Raw genomic sequence first — 27,500 nt, forward strand, 5'->3', positions numbered from 1 at the left:
TTCGTAGGGGGGGGGGGGGGGGGGGGGGGGTTAAAACTAGGCCTGCTCTTATTTTTGGGAATGGTGTGCCCCACTGAGAATCCGCTCCCTTTAAAAGCCCTGGTCGGCATGGAAACCAGGCCTGACTGTGAGGTGATCCAGTGGTTTTGGTGGAGGTGGGGGGGGCGGGGGCGGGGGGGGTGCTGGGGGTGCATCGCATTGATTGGTGAAGGGGCATTGATTTGTGGGAGGGCAGTTTGTTTGAGGGACAGTGATGTTGGTATTAATAAAGCTCAGTGTCAGGACCCTGATATCTCTGGCTCGCTTCCTTCCTGTCCACACCTGCTGTCCCAGTCACCTTCCTCCCCCGTCCCAAGCGCGTGGTGAGGTCGAGCGATGCGTTACTCAGGATGTGCGGAAGGCCGTGACTGTGGGTGGACACGCAGGTGGGGTGCGCTGAGGCGATGTCGCTGAGCTGCCGGGACGGTCACGCTGATTCTCCTCCTCCTCCTCTGCTCTTCCTCTTCTCTCCACACGCAGACGACGGGAAGCTCTCTCTGGACGAGTTCCAGGCCTTCTTCTCCGACGGGACGCTCAACGAGGAGGAGCTGGAGAAGCTGTTCCACACCATCGACTCGGACAATACCAGGTGAGCCCCTGCCCTAAACGCTGCTCAGACTGCCCTAAACACTACCTGCATGAACACACCTGAGTTTACCTGCCCTAAACACTACCTGCATGAACACACCTGAGTTTACCTGCTCTAATCACTACCTGCATGAACACACCTGAGTTTACCTGCACTAAACACTACCTGCGTAAACACACCTGAGTTTACCTGCCCTAAACACTACCTGCGTAAACACACCTGAGTTTACCTGCTCTAATCACTACCTGCATGAACACACCTGAGTTTACCTGCACTAAACACTACCTGCGTAAACACTACCTGAGTTTACCTGCACTAAACACTACCTGAATAAACACAGCTGAGCTTACCTGCATTAAACACTGTCTGCTCAGATACACCTGAGTTTTCCTGCTCTAAACACTACCTGCATAAACACACCTGAGTTTACCTGCTCTAAACACTACCTGAATAAACACACCTGAGCTTACCTGCTCTAAACACTACCTGCATAAACACACCTGAGCTTACCTGCTATAAACACTACCTGAATAAACACACCTGAGCTTACCTGCTATAAACACTACCTGCATAAACACACCTGAGCTTACCTGCTCTAAACACTACCTGCATAAACACAGCTGAGTTTTCCTGCTCTAAACACTACCTGAATAAACACACCTGAGCTTACCTGCTCTAAACACTACCTGAATAAACACACCTGAGCTTACCTGCTCTAAACACTACCTGCATAAACACACCTGAGCTTACCTGCTCTAAACACTACCTGCATAAACACACCTGAGCTTACCTGTCCTAACCACTTTTTGCTCAGACACACCTGTGCGTAATGGCTGTTTTTCTGTCTTCACGTGTTTCCCAGTAATGTCTCCCCTCCTCCTCCTCAGTCCCCCTCCTTCCTGATCTATGCTCTCCAGGGACAGTTGCATGTATGTAACTGGAACTCCTCCATTCAGTGTATCTCATCTCCGTCATTGTAACTCAAAGAGATTAAAAATTAATCTCTGGAGATTAAGTGCCTTAATCCCTAACCGCTAGTGTGCGGTGATCAGTGTGCTGCTAATTAGGAGACGGGCCTGTGCTCTTAATTAAAGGAGGAGTCGGAACGAGAGATTTGGCAATCAGGACCTGTCACTCAGCCATCGTCATAGCAACAAGGGTGTGGAGCTGGGCCCTTTGGTGAAAATGAGACGTAGCGTCTTAAAGAGGGGCAGACTGGTGCTCAGCAGTCAGGACACAGTCACCTGGGAGTACGGAACCTTACCTGGGTAACTGGAATGGTCACCCCCCCCTACCCCCCCCTTTAAAAGCGGGGAGCGCTGGAACATGCAGGGCGTTATATTACACCGCGCGCGTGTAATGAGCAGAGACGATGACGGATGCCCCTCTGTCAGAGGAACGGGTTTTCGGGAATCCGTCAGAAGCATTTCGGCGATTCCCATCCGGGCTCCGGAATGCAGGCGTTTCCCCCCCCCCCCCCCCCCGATGAGGCTTTAACGGGCAGGTGTGAGGAACGAGGGCTCGTTAGAGGGCTGAGTCGGGGATTTATCGCTTCCTTGCGCGTGTGGCGGGTGTCATCGCTCACGCCGCGCTCAGTCTGACTGCATTGGGTTTTTAATTTTTTTTCGTTTTTTTTTTTTTTTTTCCCTCGCCTCGCACCGCACCGCACATCTGAAAGTTATCCCTCCTCCTCCGTCGCCCCCGTCCGTGTGCCCGGGACCCCACTCAGAACAGCGAGGAGTATTGGGGTGCTGTCCTCCCTGTACTTCGATCAGTTGTTCACACACTTTTTTGGTCGCCCCCCCCCCCCTTGTCGCCCCGCCCCTTTGGTAATAGGACATTTTTAAGCCACACCTATACGCACACACATCCCTGTGCTGTGCATTTGTTTTTCAACCCTCATCACACCGTGCACCGCCCCCCCCCCCTTCCCCCCCAACTTTGAGAGCCACTGGATTAAGCACTGGCCATGGGCGCTGTATGGGAAAGGGGGTGGGATGGCTGTTTGGAGTTTTTTTTATTTTTTTTTGGGTGGGGGGGGGGTGTTTTAATGTGTTTGAATTTACATTGACATTGTCTAAAGGGTGCTCTTATCCAGAGCATCTTAGAAAACTGCTTTCAACTATGGTATGAGGAGACAGTTTTGCGTGCATGTATTTTTTTTTGAAGGGTAAGGGTAGTTTAGGTAAGGGGAGTTTTAATTTTAATGAGGGTAAGTTCAGGGTAGATAAGTGCTTACACATGCTTTACCACAGAAACTTTATTTCTTCTTTTCAGCAAGAGTTATGACAAAGAATAACTGTTCGCTTCACCTTTAAGTCATCGTTATGTATAATAATGCAGCGAAAAAGGAGAAACTGCAACGCTCTTTTTCTGTATTATATATTTTTTTTGAGGTTAGGATTTTTGCTTTTTATTTGATAGCACCTGCAAATACTGCCCCAGGTGAGTAAACACTGCTCGTCTGGCAATTAAAAACGAAGAACTGACGTAGATAACCCCACATAAGAAGAATGCTAATGGAGACTCAACAATACCTACAGCTAAAAAAGGACCTTAATTTAATTTTCCGGAAACTGCCTCGCCAGGTTGAAATGTAAATACGAAGTGGGCTGCTGGGTTTTTTATTCGGGGAAAGCATATCTGGAGTGACAGGCGTGTGAAATGGAAGCGGCGCTTCTGTTTATGTTTGAAGGGATTCGTATTTCCCTTCGCTTTAGGAAAATAGCCATTTATTGGTTTTTTTCTGTTATTTTTGCTTGCACTCACAGTGCAAACTTATAATGACGAACACCTGACATTTGCAGTAAAAAAAATTAATAACTTGAGTGGCACTTGTGACGACAGGGTTGATTGCTGAACTCACAGGAGCTGGAAAGTTAGTTTTCTTGTTTTTTTTTTTTTTAGACGATGTTGTTTTTTCAGGACGCTCCTGGCGTCTCTCAGCTCTGCAGCTGCAGTGCATTGTGGGGGAAGAATGCGGTAAAACATGATGGCACGATGCAAAACTACACCCTCACTGCTGGCATTCCCCAATCCATCACTCAGCCCTCCTACTGAGAGAGAGAGAGAGAGAGAGAGAGGGAGAGACACACACACACACACACACACACACACACACACACACACAAAACACGCACACACACACACACACAAAACACACACATGCACACACACACACACACACAAAACACACACACACACACACAAAACACGCACACACGTGAACACACACACACACACACACAAAACACACACACACACACACAAAACACACACACACACACACACACACACACAAAACACGCACACACGTGAACACACACACACATGCACACACAAAACACACACACACACACACACGCACACAAAACACACACACACACACACACAAAACACACACACGCACAAAACACACACACACACACACACACACACACACACAAAACACACGTGCACAAAACACACACACACACAAAACACACACACACACACAAAACACACACACGCACAAAACACACACACAGACGCTGCACACATAACATCACAAACGGTCATTTTTGTTGCAGGAATTTCTTTTTTTCCTCTTAATCCGTCATCCATAATGTACCTGGTTCAGCCACATTATTATGTAACCTGCTCTGGCAACACAAGTGCTTATGCTTGTCATGCCGATAAAGGCAGTTAGAAATCGAAATGGAATTGAAAGAGAGAGAGACAGAGACAGAGCTGCAGATGTCTCCCCCTCACCGCCCTGCGGTAACTCAAACCGGCGATGGGGGGCTGTCAGTAGTCGTGGCGTCTGTGGTTTTGTCAGTTCTGTTGCCGCGGCGATCGCGTGGCGTACGCCAGTGATACCCCTGGAACGGAAGCTGGTTCTCTACCGCGTAACAAACAGGATCTGTGCGCTCCACCCCCCACCCCCCAAAACCACGCTCCCCACGCTCCTTCACTAACCCCCAACCTCGCCCTCACTCACCCCCCCGCCTCTTCCCCCCTCTGTCTTTTCTCTTCCTCTGTGTGCTTTCCGCTCCAGTCTTCCCTCTCTCCTTTCCTCCCCCTCCCCCTTCCCCGCCTTTCTTCGGATCCTTGTGGACTGAGGATGGAATGAAACTCAATCCAGTCTGTACTGCAGCAGGTCTGATAGTGCCTGTACTACAGTAATGTAGATCAGCAGGGCTGATGGTCTCTCTCTCTCTCACTCTCCCTCTCTCTCTCTCGCTCACTGTCTCTCTCTCTCTGTCTCTCTCTCTCGCTCTCTCTCTCTCTCTCTCTCTCTCTGATAGTCTCTGGGGCTCAGAAAGGTCCTGGATTTCCTTGGTGTGCTGTGACTTTAATCACTTTTCAAATTTAATTATGTAAAAAAAAAATTTTTTTTTTTTAAAATAAAAATGGCGGGGAAGAGAAGGCAGGCGGCAGATGAGCTGCAGTCCCCGAGCTCTGGGTCCAGCGCGTCCCTCACTTTAAATAATGAACTGACTCCCGCTCTCCCAGACCCAGACTGTCAGTACCCCTCAGTGTCCCGAGCTCTCTCTCTGTCTCTCTCGCTCTGTCTCTCTCTCTCTCTGTCTCGCTCTGTCTCTCTCTCTCTCTCTCTGTCTCTCTCTGTTCTCTCCCAGTCTGACTCAGTTTCAAGGTGCTTTATTGGCATGACGTGCACTGTGTTGCCAAAGTAACAAGCAGACAGTACAAACACAAACACACACAAACAGTAACAAACAACAGTCTGACTCAGTCTCTCTCTCTCATAGTCTCTCTCAGACTCAGTCTCTCTTAGTCTCTCTCAGTTTCAGACTGACTCAGTCTCTCAGTCTCTCAGTCTCTCCCAGTTTCAGTCTCTCTCAGTCTGGCTCAGTCTCTTCCATTCAGCTCCAGTCTCTCTCAGTCTCAGTCTCTCTTAGTCTCTCTCAGTTTCAGTCTCTCTAAGTCTGTCTTGCTCTCAGTCACTCTGTTCCAGTTTAATTCAGTCTCTCAGTCTCTCCCAGTCTCTCTTAGTCTCAGTCTCTTGCAGTCTCTCCCTTTCTCTCTCAGTCTCTCTCAGTCTCAGTCCCTCCCTTTCTCTCTCAGTCTCAGTCTCTCCCTTTCTCTCTCCGTCTCTCTCAGTCTCAGTCTCTCCCTTTCTCTCTCCGTCTCTCTCAGACTCAGTCTCTCCCTTTCTCTCTCCAACTCTCTCAGTCTCAGTCTCTCCCTTTCTCTCTCTCCATCTCTCTTAGTCTCAGTCCCTCCCTTTCTCTCTCTCCAACTCTCTCAGTCTCAGTCTCTCCCTTTCTCTCTCAGTCTCTCTCAGTCTCAGTCTCTCCCTTTCTATCTCCGTCTCTCTTAGTCTCAGTCCCTCCCTTTCTCTCTCCAACTCTCTCAGTCTCAGTCCCTCCCTTTCTCTCCCTTTCTCTCTCCAACTCTCTCAGTCTCAGTCTCTCCCTTTCTCTCTCAGTCTCAGTCTCTCCCTTTCTCTCTCAGTCTCAGTCCCTCCCTTTCTCTCTCAGTCTCAGTCCCTCCCTTTCTCTCTCAGTCTCAGTCTCTCCCTTTCTCTCTCAGTCTCAGTCTCTCCCTTTCTCTCTCAGTCTCAGTCTCTCCCTTTCTCTCTCAGTCTCAGTCCCTCCCTTTCTCTCCCTTTCTCTCTCCAACTCTCTCAGTCTCAGTCTCTCCCTTTCTCTCTCAGTCTCAGTCTCTCCCTTTCTCTCTCAGTCTCAGTCCCTCCCTTTCTCTCTCAGTCTCAGTCCCTCCCTTTCTCTCTCAGTCTCAGTCTCTCCCTTTCTCTCTCAGTCTCAGTCTCTCCCTTTCTCTCTCAGTCTCAGTCTCTCCCTTTCTCTCTCAGTCTCAGTCCCTCCCTTTCTCTCCCTTTCTCTCTCAGTCTCAGTCCCTCCCTTTCTCTCTCCGTCTCTCTCAGTCTCAGTCTCTCCCTTTCTCTCTCAGTCTCAGTCTCTCCCTTTCTCTCTCAGTCTCAGTCTCTCCCTTTCTCTCTGTCTCAGTCCCTCCCTTTCTCTCCCTTTCTCTCTCAGTCTCAGTCCCTCCCTTTCTCTCTCCGTCTCTCTCAGTCTCAGTCCCTCCCTTTCTCTCTGTCTCAGTCCCTCCCTTTCTCTCCCTTTCTCTCTCAGTCTCAGTCTCTCCCTTTCTCTCTCAGTCTCTCTCAGTCTCAGTCCCTCCCTTTCTCTCTCAGTCTCAGTCTCTCCCTTTCTCTCTCAGTCTCAGTCCCTCCCTTTCTCTCTCCGTCTCTCTCAGTCTCAGTCCCTCCCTTTCTCTCTCCGTCTCTCTCAGTCTCAGTCTCTCTCCATCTCTCTTAGTCTCAGTCCCTCCCTTTCTCTCCCTTTCTCTCTCAGTCTCTCTTAGTCTCAGTCCCTCCCTTTCTCTCCCTTTCTCTCTCAGTCTCAGTCCCTCCCTTTCTCTCTCAGTCTCAGTCCCTCCCTTTCTCTCCCTTTCTCTCTCAGTCTCTTTCTGTGGCGGGTGTTCCCGTCTGCAGGCAGGGTTGCAGGGACACTCCGGTCGGTGGAGGTGATGAAGCTGAAGCGGTATTTAAGCGCAGGGTACTCCAGGGCGTGCAGGGCTGGCCGGGGTACTCAGGTCCAGAAACAGGGCTGTGGTTGTGTAGAGGGGCCGTCCAGGTTAACCGCATTACCGCAGGTCAGGCGGGAGTTACGGTAGCTTGTTGAAGCTGCAGAAATAACACTGACCTCCATTAAGGTGGTGTGGAGGAAAGAGTCTGTGTTGTACATGCAGTGGACACCAGGCAGCGGCATGAGATAGTGATTGGAGCACTTGGGCTAATATGAGATAAGACTGCCATCGTGTCACATTATTGCACATTACTGGTTGAAGACGGAATGGAGGTCCCCCAATGACAGAGTGTGTGGGTAACGACCTGCATGTCGCCCCAGCGAGAAAGATAATCCCACATTTTGGGCTCAAGAGATGAGAGGGTCAAAGATGAGGAAGAGCTGTCCTGCGGCAAAGAAAGTTTCTGTGTGTGTGTGTGTGTGTATTTGTGTGTGTGTGTGTGTGTGTGTGTGAGTGAGTGTGTGTGCATGTGTGTGAGTGGGTGTGCGCGCGTGTGTGTGCGTGTGTGTGCGTGTGTGCATGTGTGTGCGCGTGCGTGAGAGAGAGAGTTTGTGCGTGTGTGTGTGTATGTGCATGTGCGTGCGTGTGTGTGTGTGTGTGAGTGCGTGTGTGAGTGTGTGGTTTTTTTCAGACATATAGAGCAAGTATCTTTTTCCACTGTCACTGAAGGTCTTAAATCCACTTTAATGATGAATCCGGTGGTGACAGTTTTATTTCAGGAAGCAGAGGAGGAGGAGGATAGAGTGGTGAAATGAAAGAGGGATGAAACAGTATGGAAGAGAGAGGAGCTGTCAGGTCGCTATGCGGAGACAGGCAAACTCTCGTTCCCTTTTGTCTTCTTTCTCCATCCCTCTCTTTCTCTCTCTGTCTCTGTCTGTCCCACTTCCTCCCTCTACCGAAACTTGCAGACTGGAAGCTGGTCAGATCATTTGAAACGGCCACATTATTAGAAGTTTTCTTTTTTTTTTTAAACGCTAGCTCCAAAGAAGTTGGAGTCTGTAAGTTAAATCTCCGGAGTATTTCATTAAAAGTCCTTTCATGCCACAGCCATGCAGTGGCTGAGAAAAGTCTTTGTGTAGAAGAACCAAATCTATCTATCAAGGCATTGCAGGTAGACTGAATCAGAGGCCCAGGATGATGTCTGACATAGTTTGTCCAAGTATGCTTTCAAGCAGTGATTTTTATTTTTAAAACACTACAATGTTCTGTTCTGTTTGAAAGTGAAGGACTAATTCCACTAATTCCACTGCCCGTTTCTACCCAAGTCTCTAACACGCACAGCACTGGTTTAAGTGAAACTATGGTTAGGTGAAGCTATCGTCAGGTGAAACTATGGCCAGGTGAAACTGTGGCCAGGTGAAGTTATGGTCAGGTGAAACTATGGCCAGGTGAAACTGTCATTCCTGCCACCAGCTGGCTGTCACTCACTGAAGGTGCTGCTCCCAAGAGGGCATCGACCACCTTCAGGACCTTACGTGATTGGCTGAACGCCGTCCAATCGCGGCAGGCCTTTGTAAGCTGTCGGGCAGAGTGGTCTTAGAGTGGTGTTTTACCCACTCTCGCAGCTGGAGATTCCGATGTGGGGCGCTCAGATCTAAAGAGAGCTTCTATGACTCAGATACAGCCCCCCAAGTCAACTTTTAAAATCAATAACTGCCCCCCAACCCCCCCACCACCCAACTCACCCACCAGCCTCAAGCTTGTTCTTTTGGGGGGTCTTTTGCTGTCTTTTCAGAATGTCATTGATTCGTTTTTTTTTTCTTCTTTTTTCTGAAAGCTGAAAGCTGCATTGAGAGCTGCCGCCGCCGCCGCCGCTGGGCCGCCGTTGGGCCTCCGGCGGCAGTCGTCGGGTCTATCGACCGTTCACGACGGGCCGACGGTCAACCCCTCCCCCTCCCCCTCCCACCTCCGCCATTAATCCCTTTCAGCCGCGGCCGCGGAGGTCCGCGCTCTTACCGCGCGCCAGCGGAGTCTGACCGCGCTGACCGTGGCGCCTGTACTTTCTCCTTTAATCTTTATTTTATTATTATTTCTTTTTTTTTTCCACCCTTCAATTTGTGTTAGCAGCTCTGTCTCTTCAGGCACCGCTGTGTCTTCAGTACAGCACAGAGCATAATATCACTTTACACTAGATTTCATTGCTCTGCACTACAGTACATTACACTGCACTGTGTCATATTACAGTACCTTACATTACACACTGTTACATTGCAGTAGATTACATTGCAATGCACTGTATCACATTACAGTACGTTACATTACACACTGTATCACATTACAGTACGTTACATTACACACTGTATCACATTACAGTACGTTACATTACACACTGTATCACATTACAGTACGTTACATTACACACTGTATCACATTACAGTATGTTACATTACACACTGTATCACATTACAGTACGTTACATTACACACTGTATCACATTACAGTACGTTACATTACACACTGTATCACATTACAGTACGTTACATTACACACTGTATCACATTACAGTACGTTACATTACACACTGTATCACATTACAGTATGTTACATTACACACTGTATCACATTACAGTACGTTACATTACACACTGTATCACATTACAGTATGTTACATTACACACTGTATCACATTACAGTACGTTACATTACACACTGTATCACATTAAAGTACGTTACATTACACACTGTATCACATTACAGTACGTTACATTACACACTGTATCACATTACAGTACATTACATTATGCGATGTTACATTACAGTACATTACATTGCAGCACAGTGAGTTACAGTGCTTTTTCATTACTAATTACAGTGGAGGGACTGTCCGTCAATGACAATGACTGGCAACCTGGTGACCACCTGACGCATCGCCACCAATCATACGCTTCCTCTTGCCGTTCACCTGACGCATCGCCACCAATGATACGCTTCCTCTTGCCGTCCACCTGATGCATCTCCACCAATGATACGCTTCTTCTTGCCGTCCACCCGACACATCACCACCAATCATACGCTTCTTCTTGCCGTCCACCTGATGCATCACCACCAATGATACGCTTCTTCTTGCCGTCCACCTGACGCATCTCCACTAATGATACGCTTATTCTTGCTGTCCACCTGACGCATCACCACCAATCATACGGTCCTTCTTGCAGTCCACCTGACGCATCACCACCAATCATACGGTCCTTCTTGCAGTCCACCTGACGCATCTCCACCAATCATACCGGTCCTTCTTGCCTTCTACGCTTCTTCTTGCCATCCACCTGACGCATCTCCACCAATCGTACGCTTCTTCTGGCCGTCTCAGGCCTACAGGGCGAGTCTAGCGGCGGCTGCCTTCGCCGAACCAAACCCGCGCGGAAGCTCGGTTTCCCGCGGCTGTACTCGCGCGCGCCTCAGCCCGGGGGCCTGAAGCGGGTCACGTGACTTCACGTGCTCCGTCGCCGCTGATTTAAATCCCTCTGGAGCTCACGCCAGCTTCTGTCGGAGGTAAATTAACATTGATCGTTTCTGACGCGTGCGGACCCTAATGCAGAACGAATGGGAGGCTTCGGCGGGTCACTCTTTAAACGCGATTGCGTTAGAACCCATGCGTTAGAACCCGGGCGCGGCATTAATTTTTCAGCTCGTATGGATTTGCACCTGCGGAACCCGCCAGGCGGAAGAGGAAACTTTGATTTAGTTTCTATTTCTGTCGCCCGGCTCGGTTCAAAAAGCAGGCTTTGCAATCGAACGCCCGCTCCCGTCATCTCCCACGCTCTTGTCAGACATTGATTAAAGGTATTAAAATGTGTCCTTGGCAAGCGCTATGTATTTGAAATGGAAAGTGTCTTATAATAATATTGAATTAGAACGGGAATGTTCTGCATATTATTATTATCGTCATTTTTTTCGTTCGGTACACGGCCTTGATTGACACGCATTGCTCGGCAACGCAGTAAAGTTTTTATATGAGTCATAAAATAGGAACGATACGGCCATGACATCACCTCTCTGGTAGAAACCAGTGGGGCACCACCAATCGCAGAGCTTGTTGGTAAGAACCAGTGGAACAAGGGCGATGGTGATTTGTGGAAACAAATTCCTGCAAATTGCCGCAGGAAGCCTGAAAATGTCCACCGATCGCCATCGTTGTGTTGCTCTGTCGGTTGGTACCTGTTTACTTCTTGATTGTCTAAGCTCCGCTGTGGTTTCAACATGCAAGATAGTGGAGTTACTAACAAAAGGATTTGGAAGAGAACTTTTCAGACGACCCCTTACGCAGTTACCACATCCTGCCACGTCTCGCTTTTCCTCGCTGAGCTCAGTGCCCATGTACCTCCTCTCCTGCACAGCAGCCATTTCCCAGATCCCCCCTGCCCCCCACCCCCCCACCTCCCCACTTTTATTTCTCCTTTATTCTGTGATTTCATTCGTCTTCTCCTTTCTCTGTGACTGATGTCCAAATGACCAGGGGCGATGGGGGGGGGGGTCAACACCCTCGCCCTGCGGTCAAGAGCAATCCTGCCTCCCAGCTCTCGCCCACACGCCCCCTCTGTGAGACACACCGAATGCAGAAATGCAATTTACTGCTCGCCTCGTCTGAAAATCCCCCTTTCATTCCTGTCATTTTAACAGACGTCCGTATCCACGGCAACTTATAAAACTCCAGCATTTATGTGTGAGTGTGTGTGAGTGTGTGTGAGTGAGTGTGTGTGTGTAAGTGTGAGTGAGTGAGTGTGTGAGTGTGAGTGTGTGTGTGTGAGTGCATAAGTGTGTGTGAGTGAGTGAGTGTGTGTGTGTAAGTGTGAGTGTGAGTGTGAGTGTGTGTGTGAGTGTGTGAGTGAGTGAGAGTGAGTGTGTGAGTGTAAGTGTGTGTGTGTGTGTGTGAGTGTGAGTGTGTGTGTGTGTGTGCATAAGTGTGTGTGAGTGAGTGAGTGTGTGTGTGTAAGTGTGAGTGTGTGTGTGAGTGTGAGTGTGTGTGTGAGTGTGTGAGTGAGTGAGAGTGAGTGTGTGAGTGTAAGTGTGTGTGTGTGTGTGTGAGTGTGAGTGTGTGTGTGTGAGTGTGAGTGTAAGTGTGTGTGTGTGTAAGTGTGAGTGTGTGAGTGTGTGTGTGTAAGTGTGAGTGTGTGTGTGTGCATGTGTGTGTGTGTGTGTGTGTGAGTGTAAATGTGTGAGAGTGTGAGTGTGTGTGTGAGTGTGTGAGTGTGTGCGTGTGAGTGTGTGAGTGTGTGTGTGTGTGAGAGTGTGTGTGTGTGTGTGAGAGTGTGTGAGTGTAAGTGTGTGTGTGTGTAAGTGTGTGTGTGTGAGTGTGTGTGTGTAAGTGTGAGTGTGTGAGTGTGTGTGAGTGAGTGTGTGTGTGTAAGTGTGAGTGAGTGAGTGTGTGAGTGAGTGTGTGTGTGTGTGTGAGTGAGTGAGTGAGTGTGTGAGTGTAAGTGTGTGTGTGTGTGTGTGTGAGTGTGTGTGTGAGTGAGTGAGTGTGTGAGTGTGTGTGAGAGTGTGTGTGTGTAAGTGTGAGTGTGTGTGTGAGTGTGTGAGTGTGTGTCTGTCCTACATGGGGACATGAAAGGTCACCCTAACCCTGTGAGCTCATCAGGACAGCACCGAGGGCCCCAGCGGGGCGTCGGCCCCCCGCCCGGCCAGGTTCCCACCTCCTCCTCTTCCTCCCCTCTCTTTTGGGACCCCCTCTCAGCTGCAGCTCAAATAATTGGCTCGTCAACCTTTTGAGATGAGGTAATGGGGCTGGGTGGTGGGGGGGGGGGGGGGGGGGGGCGGCTGGCTGAGTGGGCTGTGGAGCCCCTGTTCGAGGGGTGAACCCTCCCCCTCCCCCCCCTCCCCATCCACCCGCACCCCGCCCAGGCCCTTCATGTGACCTGGAGAGAAAAAAAATCTCACTTTGATTCATCAAAGACCCGTACTCCTCACTAATTGGCTGCAGCGGTCGGCGTGGCAACCCGGTGCTCCACCCACCGAAACCTCAGGGTGGGCGGTAAAAAAAAAAAAAAGAGAAAAAAAATCTATATATTATAGATGACACGGAGGTAAGTGCTTGTGACGGGGCGTGGCCGGGGATTAAGGGGACCCCCCCCCCGCTGTGCCCGGACGGGTCCGTTGGGCCGCGGAGAAGCTGGGGAAGCAACGCAACATGCGTGCGCGCAAACAGCTCCTCGTCTGCTCTGCTGCTGTATCTTACGCCCTTTCTTTTCTCTCTCTCTCTCTCTCTCTCTCTCCCTCCCTTCTTTCCTCCTCTCCCTCTCTTTCTCTCGCTCTCTCTCGCCCTCCCTTCTTTCCTCCTCTCCCTCTCTTTCTCTCTCTTTCTCTCTCCCCCATCCCCACCCCCCCTTTTCTGTTGCTTCCTTCCCTGCTGTGTGTCAGTAATGTTGACACCAGAGAGCTCTGCGGTGAGTATTGGGAAGATGGGGTTCTCTGAACGTAGTAAGCTGCGCGTTGGTGTTTTACGCGCACGTGTGTGTGTGTGTGTGTGTGTGTGTGTGCATGCATGGTGCCTACTTGTGTGTCTGTGTGTGTGTGTGTGTGTTCAATAAATATGCATGTTGGTTACACTTTTATTTAAGTTTGAATACGTCTACATGTACATATACAAACTTATATGCAGTTGTGCATATATATAAATGTGTGCATTGGTACATGCCTGTGTGCAGTGGGTCCGTGTGTACTGTACTGCATGTACATGTGTGCAAGAGAAGTAGACAGTTTCATTGTCATTGTACCTTCTTTTTTCTTTGATACGTTCACTGATAAACATGGTGATACATCACACCATTAGAAGGAAATCTGGCAATAAGCACCTCTAACATCCTCATATAATGTTATTGCCAATCGATTTCCAATGCTGTTCAGCACTGGACAGCTATGATTGATGATGTAATTAAGGCAATTCCCCATGACCCTAATGTAATAATCATGAATAGCTATTTACTGCAGTGGTGCTGTCTGAAAGAAAGTATTTTGCTAAGACTCTGTGCACTGCTCATTAGAAACAATGCATGGATTGGTTAGATATTGGTTAGATTGGTTAAATATACACACGTTGGGGTGTTGACATGCTGACTTATTAATTTGTGTTTGCTTGCACACCTGTGTGTGTGCGTGTGTGTAATTGATCACTTGTGTTGGGCTGTGTTTGCATGGACATTTGTGTGAATGCATGCATTATTGTATATGTGCATGTGCATACGTGAATGTTTGCACATGTGCAAACGGTGTCATGCATGCTTGTGTGTATGCAGGCATTATTGTGTATTTGCATGCGCATATGTGCATGTTTGCACATGTGCATTCGGTGTGATGCATGCTTGCGTGTATGCATGCATTATTGTGTATTCGCGTGCGCATATGTGCATGTTTGCACATGTGCATTCGGTGTGATGCATGCTTGCGTGTATGCATGCGTGCACACGCTCAGTTAGACTCCCTCCTGTCTCACTGTGCTCAATGCGCTTTGCTCTTCCAGACTACTTTGCCAAACACATGGGAGACTATGAGGACGTCCTGGCCTCCCTAGAGACCCTCAACCTGTCCATCCTGAAGGCCATGGACTTCACCAAGAAGGTGAGTGTGTGTGCGTGTGTGCACGTGCGTGTGTGTGTGTGTGTGTGTGTGTGTCACAGCTCAGTGCTATGAACAGTGAAATCACTGAAAGCACCCGCAGGTATCCACAGTTGTTTAGTTTTTTTTGCTTGAAACGTTCTTCTTCTTCTTTCATTCCAATCACTTGGTTTTGCGCGTTGTGCTTTGTTGCCATGACGATTCCAAATGAGCTCACACAAAAAAAAAAAAAACACACTTCACATGACGACGGAGAGACACACTCGCTGCCCTGCAAAATCACGGACAGCGCATTACAGTCACCAAGCTTCCACAAACACATCAGCCCGTGTCCTTCACACACACACACACACACACGCACACACACACACGCACGCGCACACACACACACACACACACACACGCACGTGCACACACACACACACACGCACACACACACGCACGTGCACACACACACACACACATACACACACACACACACGCGCTCGCCGCGTCTTTGTGCAGCTGGCGCGAGCTGAGAGAGGGGGGAAGAACGTTAGCGGGAGTTTCCTGTGTGAGGCGTGCGGACGCGGCGGCCCAGCGGCGGCAGCCCCGCTCCTCGCGGCTAAATATAGCCCGGGCGCGTTCATCGGCTGGCTCTGCCTGTTTCTCCTCCGCTCTCTGCTCTCTCGCTCTCTGTTTCTCCTCCGCTCTCTGTTCTCTCGCTCTCTGTTTCTCCTCCGCTCTCTGTTCTCTCGCTCTCTGTTTCTCCTCCGCTCTCTGTTCTCTCGCTCTCTGTTTCTCCTCCGCTCTCTGCTCTCTCGCTCTCTGTTTCTCCTCCGCTCTCTGCTCTCTCGCTCTCTGTTTCTCCTCCGCTCTCTGTTCTCTCGCTCGCGTTAGGCGACGGGAGGCACCGGGCCCTGGATGTTATTTGCAGTGTGAAGGAGCCTGCAGTCCCATGCTGCGCGTGTTTATGTTTCCCTCCCAACTGCACGGGGATACCTCAGGGGGATCTGGAACATTCCCTCACACCCCCCCCGCCACCCCCACCCTTCCCGTCCCATACCACCCCCCCCTGCCCACTCAAAATGAGCTCTCTAACAGCACCAGCAGGTTGCTTCGTTGAGCCCCCCCCCCCCCCCAGATATCCGCCACGTTTAGGGAGCATCATCATCATCATCATCATCATCATCATCATCATAAATGGCGCATGGACGCTGCACAGTAACACCTCTGGTTTGCGGTTCGCGTGAAGACGCCCTGGCGTGCTGGCGCTGCCTGCGCGGAACGCGGCCCTTCCGCGTTAGCGATGCCCCACCCTGACAGGTGCATCATGGGAAAGGGAGAGAGAGAGAGGGGGGCGGTTCCGCTGTCCCAGCGCTTGATTGTGAAGGAGGCCGTCGAGCTCTCCGGTGATTGTTGTTTGCTTTCCTCCTCCCTCCTCTCTCTCTCTCTCTCTTTCTCTCTCTCTTGTTTTTTTCCCTTTCTCGCTCACCTTTTCTTTCATTTGCCCTTTTCTCTCTTCGTATTTTTTCCTCCCGTCTTTCTCTCGTTTTATGTCACCCTTGGGCTTCATTTCTCCGGCCCTCTCTCGTCTCTCTGCTGTTCTGCATCTCCTTTTTTGGTTCTTTCTCTCTCTCTGTCTCTCTCCCTCTATTGCTTTTTCTGTCTTTTTTCTGTATCTTTCCGATCCATACCTCCTTTGTGTTTTTGCCTCTCTCTCCCTCCCTCCCTCGCTCCCTCCCTCCCTCCCTCTCTCTCTCTCTCTCTCTCTCTCTCTCCACACACACATAAAATTATCCTCAATTTGCCCTCCCCACCCCCACCCCCATCACCCTGATGTTTGGCTCCTAAAAAAACTTAAGGGGAGTCCTAGTTTTCCTCCTTATGGCTTTATAATTGTGTTTGGTTGCTATTTTTATGTTTTTTCAAATGAACAGGCTGTTGGTGGGAGGCAAAGAAAGGGATGGTAAATCAGTTTTTGTGTGTGTGTTTATACGTTACCGTGTAAAAAGCCTTGTGTGTGTGTGTGAGAGAGAGAGAGAGATAGAGATGCAGAAAGAGAAAGAGAGGTGGCAAGCACATGTGTAAAAGAGTGAGTGAATGTGTGTATTGGTGTGCATTGTGTGTGTGTGTGTGTGTGTGTGTGTGTGAGAGAGAGAGAGAGGAAGAGAGAGATAGATAGAGATGCGGAAAGAGAAAGAGAGGTGGCAAGCACGTACACAAGAGAACGAGTGAATGTGTGTATATTGGTGTGCGTTGTGTGTGTGCTTGTCTGAGTGAGGTGCAGGAGTTACCCAGGTGTCAGGCGATGTGGTAATCAGAGTTTTGATTAATAGCTTTCTCTACACACTCATGTCTTCTGTAGAATTCAAAAGAAAATGCCCTTAAATCCATCACGCCTCACTATGAAAAATGGGACTGGTCTAGGCGTTCTCCTTCCTCTGTCTTTGTACCTTGGATGGTTTCTGTGTCCGGAACTTCTTTGTACGTTGAAAAAAAAAAAAAAGACACACAAAAGAAACTTTTTTTTTTTTTTTTTTTTGCTTTCTAGAACATTCCCAGCCAGTTTGGATAAAGGTTCCAAAACTGGTCCAGTTCACTGGATATCTCTAGAGCAGGAATGGCCTTAATGATGTTTCTCAGTTTTGTTATTCCAGTTTATAGAAATTTTATCCAAGACAATTATCAGAATTCAACAAATCTGGCATTCCAGTCCATTAACTGAGTTTGAATTGATGTGACTGTGACCAAACCTACTATACAACAGTAAATGTGCAAACAGCAAATGTGTTTGAATACAATTTGGGGACTGATTATTAAACTTATTATTAAAATAATAATAATAATAATAATAATTATTATTATTATTATTATTATTATTATTATTATCCATGTGCTTCAAATGTTTAATCTCAGCTGAGAAGTTTAACTTCGGTATATTTGTATATAGAGTACGGAGGTAATAAGCAGCACTAAACCAGTTCACATGTTGATTCTCATAAGTACCTCTCACAAAACTTTGTTGGGAAGATACGAAAAATGCTATTTACAGAATAAATGAAAACCTCTTCAATCAGCATTGCCGTTTTTTTTTTTTTTTGAGTAATCAAAAATGTGAAACGTCCTCCAGGAACAGTAATGTCAGTCCTTGAATTTATAAGAAGCCAGTAAAAATATTGACAGCTACTTTGAAATATTCACGTATGCACGTTATTAAATGTATTATAATTTAAAGTCATTAACCGGAGATGGCGGAGGACAAAACAGGAGCGTTCTCAACGTGTCTCAGTGGGATAGCATTCATATCGAGCAAGGAGCGGCACTTTGTATGTTTCTTTTTGATTATCCGTGGCGCACAGTTTAATCAGAGTCTATTGTGCTTTAGATGGGGACGGTGAGCCGTTTCTAAGCAAATCCTTTATCCTTCGATGCTGCTGTCTCCAGCCATCGATTACACTGCAAATACTTAAATAACACTTCCGCGCTGCAAGTGCACTGAAGTGCTTGAAGTGATCTTTTTCCTCTTGTCATTTTCGGAAAATCGTTCATACGGAAATACTCCCAGTAGGAATGCTATTGCAGTCAGCCAGTTAGAAAGATTTTTTTTAAATGTTATGTTTGCGTTAAACACTCCCCTCGAATAGCCACACCCCCCTTAATCCTCCAAACCCTCGCGTATTGATCCCTGCCCGCGATATTGAGTAATGCACCTGTTCTGTTTAATTAGATACGAGTCGTTCGTTACCGGAGTTTGTTTCCCTGGCGACCGTGTCTCGCGATTCCGTGGCGCTTGTGGGGGGAGGGGGGGTAGGGGGGGATAAAGGATGCGCAATTTATTGTTGTTTGAAGTTGTGGGATCGAAAGACCCCGATGCAAATCCCCCCCAGGCGCTCCCTTGTAACGGTCTGCCTTCGACCGGCCGTTGCGCGAAAAAAAACAAAATAAATCCCTCAGGCTAGAAGACCGAGCGGGGGACCGCAACTAATTATTAATGTAAATTTCATGTTTCCATTCGCTTCATGAAATATTCATTCTCCGTCAATCCTAGTGTCAATTAGCGCTGCTTTTTGAGCTCCTTAGAGTCTCTCTTTAGACTGCCGCATGCATACCATTTATTAAATGTCATTTTTATCAGATTAACACACAGGCAAAGAAAACTAATATATCATGGATTAACACATGTCCCTAGTGTACGCTAAGGAAGAACATTGAGGTGAAGAGAGGAGGTGGGGGGAAATACAGCAATATATTGCGACTAAGAAAACAGAGATGTAATGTGTTAATATACATTTCACACTTGTATATGTATACTTTAATTTTGTGCATCATAAATTGACAAAACAAGCGCCGTTGTACGTACATATACTGAAATAGTAGTAAAAAAAAAGTGTTTGTTTTTTTTTTCTTCTTGATGGGATTTAAGTCCTAGAACCCCTAGTAATGAATAATACATGCACGCGATTGTGACGTGTACTCAGTGATTGTGTGGCGTGACTTTGCGGTCACAGCACATAGAAATGTACTCTCGGTACGGTACATGGATTCTTTCATGCTTTCCGGAGCTGGAAAGGGTTCTCGAACTCAATCCTGGCCTCACACATGTCATAGTCCACCGCCAAATGTCATTAGCATTTGTTGTTGAAATTATGCGTCCAAGTTCCTCAGTGTTTTTTTTTTTTTTTTTAATTTTATTTTAATTTTAATTAAAATGCAGTGAATGCAGGACAGTAACGACTGCAGTTGTTGCTCAGTGCATTGCAGGTGTTTTACCAGGTGGTCTGATCCATAACAACTTTAAACAGTTTTGCATTTTTAAAAAAAAGTACATTTACCAAAGCAATTACAGGTTAAATTCCTTGTACATGGGTACGATGGCAATGTCCTGTCTGGGAGTTGAACCTGCAAACTTTAGGTCTTGGGTCCAGTTCCCGTGCCCATTACTACCCCCACTGCTACCCTCTCTGCATCATTGCCTTTGTGTATGAATTCTTCATTTTGTGCAAATTCGAGGTTTTGTGTCAGTTATCTGGTTTTTAGGACTAGGACCCCACTGATGTCTCCCTAACAGTCCATCATTTTTGACTAGAAAATATTTAAAACGATCGGCATAAAGCACATTACAGGAGATGACGGCGCTATTTGACTGGTCCGATTAAAAGTCCTGGCATGTAAATATGGGATGTTTATTCCTTACGACACAGTTATTACTGACGTAGTGTGACCGTAAGAGAGTAAAGCGTTCCTCGGCGTGCGTTAAAACTGTCTAATAAAGAACATTCGACAGCTCTTCGCAATTCAAAAGGGACAACTGGGGGTTAAAGCGAAATATCGACGCGCCTATAGACTGCCAATGGTTTTATTGTCAGATGGGCGATAACGCAGATGAGTAAGGAAGTGTGGGAGTACGTTAATTGATTGGCACCTTCCAGGGTTCTGTTCCTTTCTTTTCCAGAAGCGCTTTCATGAGCCGACGGTCCGCTAAATCCTGTGTGGTGATGTCACACAGAGGGTCGCCGGGTCCGAGTTTGGAAACGGCTGCTTCTCATTGGGCTGTGCTCCTCGCTCCTGGGGTGTGGGCGCATGTGGGGACCCCAAAATGGGGGGGAGAAAGGGGAGGGGGGATGTGGAGGGATCCCCCTTTTGGTGCGTGTGAAAGTGTGACGCCGTCCATAGTGTGCTTGCTCATGTGTAACTCCTGGGTGATTCGGTCCGCTGGTGTTTTATTAAGGTGTGCGTGTGTGTGTGTGTGTGGGTTCACGTGTGTGTGTGTGTGTGTGTGTGTGCATGTGTGAGTGTGTGTGGGTTCACGTGTGTGTGTGTGTGTGTGCACATGTATGTGTGTGTGTGCATGTGTGTGTGTGTGTGCACATGTATGTGTGTGTGTGCATGTGTGTGTGTGTGCACGTGTGTATGTGTATTTATACACACGTGGGCGCACTTACTGTGTGCGAGTGCACGTGCGTGTGAACGTGAAGTCCTGACAGGAGCACCGATGGCCAAATTGCATGTTTGCGTTCTTCCTCTGTGGTGTTGTGTGTAATTAGAGAGGCTTCTGTGCGTGGTGGGAGCGTAATGTCAGCTGTTGAGCTGGAATTGGTCCTCCTCTCTCCATCTCCCCCTTCCTCCGGGCCTGGGCTATTTGTCTCTTTGCATCTTGAATATCAATGGTGATAAAAGTGTCTCACTTCTAATTCTCTGTGTTAGGTTTCTTTTTTTTGTTTGTTCTGGCATACTCTCTCTGGTACTGCAGATTAGTTGTGCTCTATCGTCCCAGCGTTTCTATGGTAGTAGAGTGCATTCTAATCATATTGGTCCTCGGTGCCCTGTCGTGATGAAGTGCTGTATTCCTCTGGCATCGCTATGGCGATCAGAAGGACTCGTTCCTCTATAACCGGCTTTGCGTCTGCGGTGTTGCAGTAAAGTGCCTTTGTGATGTGCTGCTCCCGAGCGTCTTCGGCGATAAAAGGACATTTGCATCCTCTTGCCCCTGCGTTGCCATGGTGTTAAAGTACAGCACCCCCCCCCCGCGTTACAGCCCCATGTTTCTGTTCGCCCTCGATGAGCGTCTCGATGCAGAGGACTCGGACTGAAAGGGCGGGCAGTGGCGCTTGTCAGGTTAGCGGTGCGTTCTCCTGTCTCACCTCCTTGTCTGAAGCGTTTCGGCGAAGGAGCAAGATTAAAGCTGTCAAAAAAAAAAACGTAAAAAAATTAAATAAATAAAAAAATGGAGAACAAAAGCAGCCTGTCAGACGCCTTGTTAGAAACCGCAGTGATGACAGCAAACCTTCACGGTAAATCTTTCCCCCCCCACCCCCCCACCCCCCCAACTGTCCACCAGCGACCGCCTCTCCTGTCACCCCAGGGATTCTAGAATGTTCTCGCAGTGTTCCGGAATGTTCCTGATGTTCAGGGCCTTCTGGGAAGCCAAGCTGCCGGTTGTGTCCTTTCGGTTGCGCGCTGATTGACTGAGGGGGAGCTGGCCGTGCGTTTGTTTCAGCCGATCGGGTGCAACGATTGGCCGAGAAGGCTGGCATGACTCAGGGCAGTGGTGTTGCAGGCCGTGTGGTTGCCAGCTTGGCTCGTTTTAAGGCAAATTCGAGAAAACACACCTCAAGTTATTCTTCCAGGGAAAAGCATGCCGAGGGAACAGAACGTATCACTGGGGGAGGGTCCATGGTCACGTCGCCTAGCAACATGTCCTTAGAAACGTCATTGCACAGAATGTGTCAGTGTTAGTTGCCATGTTGGTGGATGTTAAAGGTCAGAGATCACAAGAGCGGTTAACGGAGAGTCATATCGGGATTGGCCTTCAAGGTGTCCAGCACAGCTGAGAGCACGAACAGGCATGTCTCTCTGGTCTCAGTAAAAGAGAGAGAACACTCGTCCTGATGATTGGTGCTTCCGTCCCTCATCACAAACTCTAGGCCACGCCTCCTTTGTCCTCGAAAAAAAAAGAAGAAGCCGATTTAGTTTTTCCGACCCACGTCAGCCAGGAGGTAAGAGCGGTTGTCTGGCAGTCGGAGGGTTGCCGATTCGATCCCCCGCCCTGGGGCGTGTCGAAGTGTCCCTGAGCAAGACACCTAACCCCTAATTGCTCCCAATGAGCTGATTGGTACCTTGCATGGCAGCCTTTCACCATTGGTGAAAATGAAATGATGAAAAAAAGCAGACAATATATACGCACAAAAAAAAATACAAAAAACAAAAAGGAAACCACAGGGGGCATGAAACCAGGGTGGAAAAAAGTGGGGGAAGGGGGTCTCACCTCACCTATAGATTGGGTTCTGCCATAATTAGGTAATGCCACCATCCATCACATTCAAATACGCACAGTGCAGGAATACGCAGGAAGGGAACGCACGCTCAGGAGAGAGAAGCTTTTAAAGAGCAAGTGCAGGCCTTTCAGGGTAGAGCCATCCTCTCGTCCTGGACCTGACAGGTGATTGACAGGCCAGGTACGTGCTGTCATTCATCTGAAGTGCAATTTGAGGTACGGGGGACCGAAAAATCGAGATGCCCCCCTCTTCACTGGCTGACGGGCCTTCCCCCGGTGACAGGTCACTCCGATCCGTACCTTAAGGGGGCATTCTCAATCAGTCAAATCAATCAATCGAACAAAATGTACCTGTTGTAGAGCATTCTTGCAATTGCATTGTCACAAAAATGACAGGATGTGCGTGTGTGTGTGTGTGTGTGTGTGTGTGTGTGCTTGTCTTTGTGCGTGTCTGTGTGTGTGTGTGTGTGGGTATGCATGTGTGGGTATGTGTGTGTGCATGCGTGTGTGCGGGGGTGTGTGTGTGCGCGTGCGTGTGTGGGTGGGTGTGTATGCCTGTGTGGGAGTGTGTGTGTGTGTGTGTGTGTGTGTGTGCATGCGTGTGTGCGCGTGTGCGGGGGTGTGTGTGTGCATGTATGTGTGTGTGAATGTGTGTGTATGTGTGCGCGCGTGTGTGAGCGCGTGTGTGGGTGGGTGTGTGGGTATGCATGTGTGGGAGTGAGTGTGTGTGCATGTATGTGTGTGTGAATGTGTGTGTATGTATGTGTGCATGCGTGTGTGAGCGCGTATGTGTACATGTGTGTGAGTGTGTGTGTGTGTGTGTGGTCCATTGTGGAAAGAAAGAGCATGCTCTTTTGCCTTTAATTTGACAGAAGGTTGTTAGGTATGGAGCACGCTCAAATTTCATTACTAAAACCCAGCACGGTTGCCATGTCTGTTTTTATTATTTTGAAGTTTGTTTTTGAACAGTATGTTGCACATTGCTTGGTCTGAGTCTGCGATGAGTGCCTGTTGTCAGGGATGTTGTCATAAATGGGGAAGGAGCGGCGGGCATCGACGCTGTTGACAGGGGCCGTCAAACGTCCGATTGCAACAACTGACAAGGAGGAGAATCTTGGTCCCAGCGCATTCCGGAATCTGCGTACATTGTTGCGCTTCGTTTCTCCCAGTGTTTGGTGAAAGGCTGTTGTTAAAATTCTCTGGCCTACACATATGACACCGTAGGCTACGTTAAGGTCGACAGTTACCGTCCAAAACTCCTGTAAAATCGCAGAAAGCTAAAAAAAAAAAAAAAAAATGGAGGAAATCGTGGAAATGGGCAAAACAAAAAAGGGAAACGTCACGGAATTCGTTACACCTGCGACTCCTGTGACAAACACCCGGCCTCGCAGATCAGTATATCCCAATCACATCATGAAATGAAATCCCCATCTTTATTATATGAAATCATTTTTCTCATCGTCATGATATTTTATTTGGGGGGTTATTTGGCCTGTTTTGTAATATTGGGGGGGGGGGGGGGGGGGGGAGGGAGTGGTTTGTGACTCCCCTACCCCCCCCCCCCACCCCCCTTGTAAATGATGGCCTTGGAGAGCAGACAGGCTTCATAATGCAGAATGGGCCTTACGAGCTCGGGAAGACGGTGATGAGCCGCAGTGGCATCCATTTTGCAATTGTGTCTGGTCGACTGAGACCCAGCAAGCTCTCTTTAAGCGTGTGCGAAATTCGCACAATTAAAAAATAATAAATAAAAAAATCTTTCCAACCCTATCGCTAAAAATAAGGACTGTGGGAAATGGGCACAGAGGGAAAAGTGTTCCCTCGTCCTTTTTAATTGCCTCTTTAAAAAGGCAGAAGTCATTGATGAATATGTTTAAAGCTCAAACACCCCCCCGCCCCCCAAAACCGGCTTCCGGTCCTACACACTGGGCCCGAACGGTTTTAATGAGCTGGTCTCGTTAGCCCACTCACAGCCAAGCTGTCTGGTCCAGCGCCCCCCCCCCCCCGCCCCCCCCCCCCAACTCTCTGTAGGTTTAGGCTGCACTTAACACACCCCCTCTCTGTTATCTGCTATAGAGCGAGCTTCCACAGCATCGTTTATGTGTTCTCTGTGTGTGCGTGTGTGTGGGTCAGTGTGTGTGTGTGTGTGTGTGTGTGTGTTTATACAGAAAACCCCAAAAGTACTTGGACTCTGATACATTTTTTTTTTCTCCAATGTAGCACTTTGGAAGTAAAAAGCACATGCTGTCTATGTGATTAAATTGCAGACTGTCAGCTTTAATGTGAGGTTAGGTTCATCCAAATCGAGTGAACGGTTAAAAATGACAGCATGTTTTGTTCATAGTCCCTGTGTTTAAAGCACCCCCCCCCCCCCCTCCCTGCTCCCCCCCGCCCCACGCCCCATTTTAAGGTGCCAAAACTATCTGGACATATTAACATTATGTACAATATAGCAGTCATGTTATGTACTTGGCTGCTCATTTATTTGCATGTAATGACTGCCTGAATTGTGCAGCTCATGAACATCACCAGATGCTGGGCGTCTTCCCTGGCAGCGCAGTCGACATCATGTTTCACAGATGAGCTGTTGTGCTGTGAAATATGGGCAGTTCCTTTTTTTTTTCCTCCAAACTTTTCTTCCTCTTTCCATTCCTCTGGTTCCTCTGCTTAATCTTCATCCCATCTGTCCAGAAGATCTGAACATCTCCAGTCTCTTTTAGGTATTATTATTTTTTTTTTTTTGCAAACATTTCCATTCTGAAGGCTCACTAGTGCCGTGCACTGTGCAGTGCGGTCTTCTGCGTGTGGTAGTCTTCACTTCAGCACGTCTGTGCCTGGCGTTCCTGATCTGTTGGACCACTGACCGTTGCGTTGTTTTTCTTCACATTTGAAAGCATTCTTCCGTCATCTGCAGTAATGGTCCTCCTTAGTCTACCTGGTCATGTGTCATTTACCGAGGTCGCCGGTGTTTTTCCTTTTTTCCTAACGGTGTTGATTTTGCCAGTCCTAGATTTTTTTTTTGGCTGTCACTGATCGATTTATTCTGACACCAGCAACAGACTCCGAGAGGAAAATGCGAAGCCTGGAATTAACTAGACGTTGGCAGCTCTCTCTCTCTCTCTCTCTCTCCTCGCTCTCCATCTCGCGTGTGCACTGAAACAGACACACCTGCTTAACGAGGACAGCTGCGAAGCTTGAAATGTGCATTTCGTACGCCCGAACGTCAGGGCGTGTAGACCGGCCTCTCGTCTCAAACTCTCTCTCTCTTTCTTTCTCTCTCTATTTTTCTGTCTCTCTCTTTCTGGGTTTCTTGGTCTCCCCGGACTCTAGATTCTGGGTTATGCAGACTAACACCCTTCCAGGGATTTTGCAGATGTCCGAACGCTGGCCCAATTTATTTTCCTCTCCTTTCTCGTCCTTCATTTTCCACTCATCTTCTCTCTCTCCTGGCTTCTGATCTCATTTCTTATCCTCCCTTCCCTTCTTTCCTCTCTGTTCCTTTTCCCTTCCCCTCTTCATCTCCTCTTTTTTTCTTCCTGTTCCTTCCTTCACTTCTTTCTTACTCCTTGCTTCATGTCTCCATTTTCTCTCATTTTGTTTTACTTCTCACTCTCCTTTTCCCTCTCTCCTCCTCCTCTCCTCCTCCTCTTTCCTCTCTCCTTCTCCTCTTCCTTCTCTTCCCTCCTCCTCTTCCCTCTCTCCTTCTCCTCTCTCTTCCTCCTCTTCCCTCTCAATTCCTCCTCTTCCTTCTCTTCCCTCTTGCCTTCTCCTCTGTCTTCCTCCTCTTCCCTCCTCCTCTTCCTTCTCTCCTTCTCCTCTCTCTTCCTCCTCTTCCCTCTTCCTCCTCCTCTTCCCCTTCTTCTCTTCCCTCTCTTTTCTCCTCTCTTGCTCCCTTCCTGCCAGACTACTCAGGTGCTGTTCACATACTACTCTCACACTTCAGGTGATATTGTCTCTTACTTTTGCTTATAATTAGAATGGAATAGAAAATGCATTAAAAAAATAAATAATGGAGGTTTTTTTATTTTAGTTGCTATAATTCTTTAGTTTTATTTTTAATTCTCACTTCCAGTTTGGGTAGAGAGAGGTGGATGTGTTTCAAATGGTAATGTCAGTGGGAAGGAGCCGAGAAAATGCTTTTAAAAAAAATAAAAATAAAATAAAAATAAAAAAAGAAAAGAAAAACAAACTGACGTTTCAAATGATAATTCAGGAAGTCATTATAAATGCACGGCTGGAGACTAATGGCGTTCCGCGCTTCGAACGCGCCCTGCCGCCTGCGAGCCGTGGCGAGCGGCCAATGAGAAGCGGCGCTTTAAAGCAGGGTTCGCAGTTCGCCGGGCGCATTCGAAATGCGCCCTAATTGAGGCCCGCGTCCGCTGGAACGCGGCATTAATCACCGCGTAGTGGAACACGACCCGGCTCTGCGCTGCATTTCGCAGCGGGTGTTCAGTTCGTTTTTTGCGCGCGTTTGTGGAATCTGTGCGTCCGATGCCGTGAGTGTTTTTTTACCAGCCCCCCCGCCCCCCAAGAATCCCCCCCCGGGAGCGCACAGACCTCTCGTTTTCCGATCCTCAGTAATTACGCCATTTACGCTGCGAACTGGGCGCGGGTCCAGAAGGTTGTAGGCTCAAATCCCCAGCTGCCTGGGACGAACCGTATTTTCGCTTCCCGTGTGAAAGGGAAGCCGTAACCTTATCCGCACACTAATGCAGGTTGTAGAATAATTTAAGAAGGTAAAAAACGAGTGGAAGTGGAATGGGGGAAAAAAAAAAAAAAAAAGAAACAGCCCAGCAACGCAACGCGCCCTGGGTATACAGCACAGAGTAGTGGTGCAGAGTAACAGTGCTGTGAACCCCCGGCTCTTAAAGGGCCGGAGCGGAAAATGGGGGGGGGGGGGGGAGAAAAGTGCCCGCAGCTGCATGGTTCTTTAATGAGACGCCGCATGCAGGAAACGCCGTTGCCGGTTGCGGTACGTGGTTGCACGCAATGCGATAAACCCGCCATGATGGG

At 48.3% G+C, this 27,500-nt stretch overlaps 1 protein-coding gene across 3 annotated transcripts in view; it reads left to right on the top strand.

Annotated features, from left to right (window-relative positions):
• Positions 1–27,500, top strand: part of necab2 (N-terminal EF-hand calcium binding protein 2) — a 153,222-nt gene that overhangs the window by 36,151 nt on the left and 89,571 nt on the right. For all 3 annotated transcript variants that reach the window (XM_035416575.1, XM_035416574.1, XM_035416573.1), the window contains exons 3-5: positions 520–628; positions 13,538–13,563; positions 14,637–14,734. In XM_035416575.1, the coding sequence (XP_035272466.1) occupies positions 520–628; positions 13,538–13,563; positions 14,637–14,734 (233 nt within the window). The remainder of the gene's footprint in view (positions 1–519; positions 629–13,537; positions 13,564–14,636; positions 14,735–27,500) is intronic.

This window comes from Anguilla anguilla, chromosome 5 (assembly GCF_013347855.1).
Source record: "Anguilla anguilla isolate fAngAng1 chromosome 5, fAngAng1.pri, whole genome shotgun sequence".
Classification (NCBI taxonomy): Eukaryota; Metazoa; Chordata; class Actinopteri; order Anguilliformes; family Anguillidae; genus Anguilla; species Anguilla anguilla.